At 37.1% G+C, this 5000-nt stretch overlaps 1 protein-coding gene across 1 annotated transcript in view; it reads left to right on the plus strand.

Moving 5' to 3' along the window:
• The window catches only part of LOC127634078 (receptor-type tyrosine-protein phosphatase mu-like), a 360097-nt gene that overhangs the window by 253025 nt on the left and 102072 nt on the right, over positions 1-5000 (plus strand). Inside the window, exon 15 of the mRNA XM_052113498.1 lies at positions 727-862. Coding sequence (XP_051969458.1) covers positions 727-862 — 136 coding nt within the window. The remainder of the gene's footprint in view (positions 1-726; positions 863-5000) is intronic.

The following is a 5000-nucleotide window of genomic DNA, read 5'->3' on the forward strand; positions in this document are numbered from 1 at the left end:
GTGAACACACTATTCGCTTCAAAGCTGACGGACTCTGGTTGATGCCGCCACCAAAACCTGACAGTCCCAAGTCCCATTACAGTTCATAAAAGTGAACTGGCAGCTCGTACTTCAGTAGTGAGCTTCTGCTGGCAAGTGACTCTTGTTTGGGTATTCTTCTCGGGAATCACCTGCGGCAAAATTGAAAATCAAATGCAAAACAGGAACCTGCTCCATCCGTCACTGGAGCCCATAGGGCGGGCTGATGGATGATGTCAGCTCTTGATTGAAGTGTCGCTGGCAGCGGGAACGGATTCGCGGCGCGGCTGAATTGAATGTCGTGTCCGTGCTATTTTTCATCGGCTACTCATTTAGCACGCTGGGAAATTGATAATTCATCGGGCACGCGGTTGACACGCCATCAAATTGTACAGAAAACAGGCCTTTCTCTGACCCCTGATCTCTTTTAAAGTCATTTTCACACCTGAAATTCTGGTGCACACTCGTTTGATTGTTGTAACAGCGTCTGTCCAAACTCAAGCGAGATGTTAAAGACAAATTTAGCAAACGGAGGCAACTAAAATCAATGAAGCTAACCTGTTATACTAACAAAAGACATCATAGAAGCCGTTGAAAACTCATTCCCTGCTAGAACGTTGAAGTGTTACGATGTCACAATTGCAGCCTCAGCATTAAATCTGATGACATCACAATGCATCGTGATGATTGTTTGGACTTCTGTTTTAGGTGCCGCCACCAGGAAGCCCGACGCCGTGGAACCGGAGAAACAGACGGATCACACGGTGAAGATCGCCGGCGTCATCGCTGGCATCCTCCTCTTCGTCATCATCTTCCTCGGCGTGGTGCTGGTCATGAAGAAACGGTAAGAGCTTCACATCTGTGTGACATGTACACAAAATACTTGATGTGATTACAGTGCAGTCCGAATGTCTGAGAGCACTCGTGAAAATGCTTCTATTTCTAATCGCGTACCAAACTTTAATTGCTAATTGCATTAGCGCCATAACAATTTGGGTAAGACGTTGAATTGAAACAAAGTTCCTCTTGCAGTCGAGCTGACATAAACAAAACAACATCATATCTGACCGTCTGTACAAAGAGCAATTTACATGCATTTGATTAATCGGCTAAAAGTGGATTTTTTATTCATGTTATGCCGTAACGTTTCTTTGTTTTTGTAAATTAGATTTTCAGTGTAGTCTCAGAGTTTTGGATCCCATTGGTGAATTGGTGCCCATGAGCTCCTCCTGAATTCTTGTTGATTGTCTGTTCGCTTTTCAAAAGGCCCCTTTTGTCATCTGAACGCAGAATAATTGATCTGATCGCTCTGATAACCACCATTACACGGTTTGTGGCACCGATACATGCTGCCTGATGAAATATTAATTTTTCTTTGCTCCGTGCTGCTCTCAAACAAATGGCAGCGCTTTAATGACCCAGCGACGGGATACCGCACAAACATTTTCCAAAGCTTATCCTGTGCAAGGAAAGAAAAAAGTGAGACAGAAAAGCAAAGATGAGAGAGAAATTTTAATGAAAGCATATTTTTTTATTTTTTTCAAAGAGACGCCCAGGGCATGTTGCTCCGGGCGAGTTTACATTAGAACCCATCCACAGCTGGAGTAAAGCCCCAGAGTTCAGTGCGGCGGCGGCGGTGGTGTGCAAATAGCCCGACTACTTTAGTTTTTCTTTTGTCTTTTGCGTAATCTCTGGTTTACATTCTGAGAGTGTTTACAGTGGCTTCCAATACAAGCTCGGTCCTCTTCTGGGTCTTCAGATGTTAATTGAAGCAGGGCAGAGTAAATATGTTTTTAATGAGACTCATTACGTTCTCCGTATAAGGGTATTTGTCTCTATTGATTTTACTGTTGAGCTTCAAAATGGCCAAACATTTGAAGAGTGATGTCTGCTTTTTGCTGAGCGGGCACGACAGTCAATTTACGTCAAATCATTTGTATGCATCGGCGGCATAGCCTTTAGCATAATGACCTTGACGTAGCATGTTAAATCTAAATGTAATTTGATGGAATCCATATCGAGAGACATCCGTAATTGAGTCAGGCCTGAATTTACTATTAAGATAGACAACTAATAAACTTAGAGTGCTATAATTGCTTTTTCAAGTCCTGGAGTTTATGTTAGTCGCCGTTCGGAAGCAGAATTAAAAATGTGCTAAACAACTTCTCAAAACTCAGCACTTCTCTCTATAACAGAACTTCATCAACCTGTTCTAATCGCTATGCCAAACCCTCTCTATCTTGCTTTTTACTGTTTTATGCTTTTTATATTTAATCAATTTTATTATTATTATTATATTTGACTCAAGCAAACACAAGGATGTGAGGGATAAATGTGCACATGGTTTGTAAAAAAACATTCTTGCATAAATTGTCGCAATAAATTCAGCATCAGCAGAAAGTATTTCTGTGTAAATCCTTCGTAAAAAAGTTATGTAAATTGACGCAGTAAATTTAACGTGAGCTGAACAAATTTCCGTAAATCGCTTCGTAAAACAGTTCTTATGTAAATTGACGCAGTAAATTTAACGTGAGCTGAACAAATTTCCGTAAATCCTTCGTAAAACAGTTCTTATGTAAATTGACGCAGTAAATTTAACGTGAGCTGAACAAATTTCCGTAAATCCTTCGTAAAACAGTTCTTATGTAAATTGACGCAGTAAATTTAACGTGAGCTGAACAAATTTCCGTAAATCCTTCGTAAACAGTTCTTATGTAAATTGACGCAGTAAATTTAACGTGAGCTGAACAAATTTCCGTAAATCGTTCGTAAAACCGTTCTTATGTAAATTGACGCAGTAAATTTAACGTGAGCTGAACAAATTTCCATAAATCGTTCGTAAAACCGTTCTTATGTAAATTGACGCAGTAAATTTAACGTGAGCTGACAAATTTCCGTAAATCGTTCGGAAAACCGTTCATATGTAAATTGACACGGTAAATTTAACGTGAGCTGAACAAATTGCCGTAAATCCTTCGTAAAACAGTTCTTATGTAAATTGACGCGGTAAATTTAATGTGAGCTGAACAAATTTCCGTAAATCGTTCGTAAAACAGTTCTTATGTAAATTGACGCAGTAAATTTAACGTGCGCTGAACAAATTTTCGTAAAACAGTTCTTATGTAAATTGACGCAATAAATTTAACGTGAGCTGAATAAATTTCCGTAAATCCTTCGTAAAACAGTTCTTATGTAAATTGACGCAATAAATGTAACGTGAGTTGAACAAATTTCCGTAAATCCTTCGTAAAACAGTTCTTATGTAAATTGATGCAGTAAATTTAACGTGAGCTGAACATATTTCCGTAAATCGTTCGTAAAACAGTTCTTATGTAAATTGACGCAGTAAATTTAACGTGACCTGAACAAATTTCCGTAAATCGTTTGTAAAACATTTCTTATGTAAATTGACGCAGTAAATTTAACGTGAGCTGAACTCATTTCTGTAAATCGTTCGTAAAACCGTTCTTATGTAAATTGACGCAGTAAATTTAACGTGAGCTGAACAAATTTCCGTAAATCCTTTGTAAAACAGTTCTTATGTAAATTGATGCAGTAAATTTAACGTGAGCTGAGCAAATTTCCGTAAATCGTTCGTAAAACAGTTCTTATGTAAATTAACGCAGTAAATTTAACGTGACCTCAGCAAATTTCCGTAAATCGTTTGTAAAACAGTTCTTATGTAAATTGACGCAGTAAATTTAACGTGAGCTGAACAAATTTTCGTAAAACAGTTCTTATGTAAATTGACGCAGTAAATTTAACGTGAGCTGAACAAATTTCCGTAAATCCTTCGTAAAACAGTTCTTATGTAAATTGACGCAGTAAATTTAACGTGAGCTGAACAAATTTCCGTAAATCGTTCGTAAAACAGTTCTTATGTAAATTGACGCAGTAAATTTAACGTGAGCTGAACAAATTTCCGTAAATCCTTCGTAAACAGTTCTTATGTAAATTGACGCAGTAAATTTAACGTGAGCTGAACAAATTTCCGTAAATCGTTCGTAAAACCGTTCTTATGTAAATTGACGCAGTAAATTTAACGTGAGCTGAACAAATTTCCATAAATCGTTCGTAAAACCGTTCTTATGTAAATTGACGCAGTAAATTTAACGTGACCTGAACAAATTTCCGTAAATCGTTCGTAAAACCGTTCTTATGTAAATTGACGCAGTAAATTTAACGTGAGCTGAACAAATTTCCGTAAATCGTTCGTAAAACCGTTCTTATGTAAATTGACGCGGTAAATTTAACGTGACCTGAACAAATTTCCGTAAATCGTTTGTAAAACATTTCTTATGTAAATTGACGCAGTAAATTTAACGTGAGCTGAACTCATTTCTGTAAATCGTTCGTAAAACCGTTCTTATGTAAATTGACGCAGTAAATTTAACGTGAGCTGAACTAATTTCTGTAAATCGTTCGTAAAACCGTTCTTATGTAAATTGACGCAGTAAATTTAACGTGAGCTGAACAAATTTCCGTAAATCGTTTGTAAAACAGTTCTTATGTAAATTGACGCAGTAAATTTAACGTGACCTGAAAAAATTTCCGTAAATTGTTTGTAAAACATTTCTTATGTAAATTGACGCAGTAAATTTAACGTGAGCTGAACTCATTTCTGTAAATCGTTCGTAAAACCGTTCTTATGTAAATTGACGCAGTAAATTTAACGTGAGCTGAACTAATTTCTGTAAATCGTTCGTAAAACCGTTCTTATGTAAATTGACGCAGTAAATTTAACGTGAGCTGAACAAATTTCCGTAAATCGTTCGTAAAACAGTTCTTATGTAAATTGACGCAGTAAATTTAACGTGACCTGAACTAATTTCTGTAAATCGTTCGTAAAACCGTTCTTATGTAAATTGACGCAGTAAATTTAACGTGAGCTGAACAAATTTCCGTAAATCGTTCGTAAAACAGTTCTTATGTAAATTGACGCATTAAATTTAACGTGAGCTGAACTAATTTCCGTAAATCGT

This window comes from Xyrauchen texanus, chromosome 41 (genome assembly GCF_025860055.1).
Source record: "Xyrauchen texanus isolate HMW12.3.18 chromosome 41, RBS_HiC_50CHRs, whole genome shotgun sequence".
Lineage (NCBI taxonomy): Eukaryota > Metazoa > Chordata > Actinopteri > Cypriniformes > Catostomidae > Xyrauchen > Xyrauchen texanus.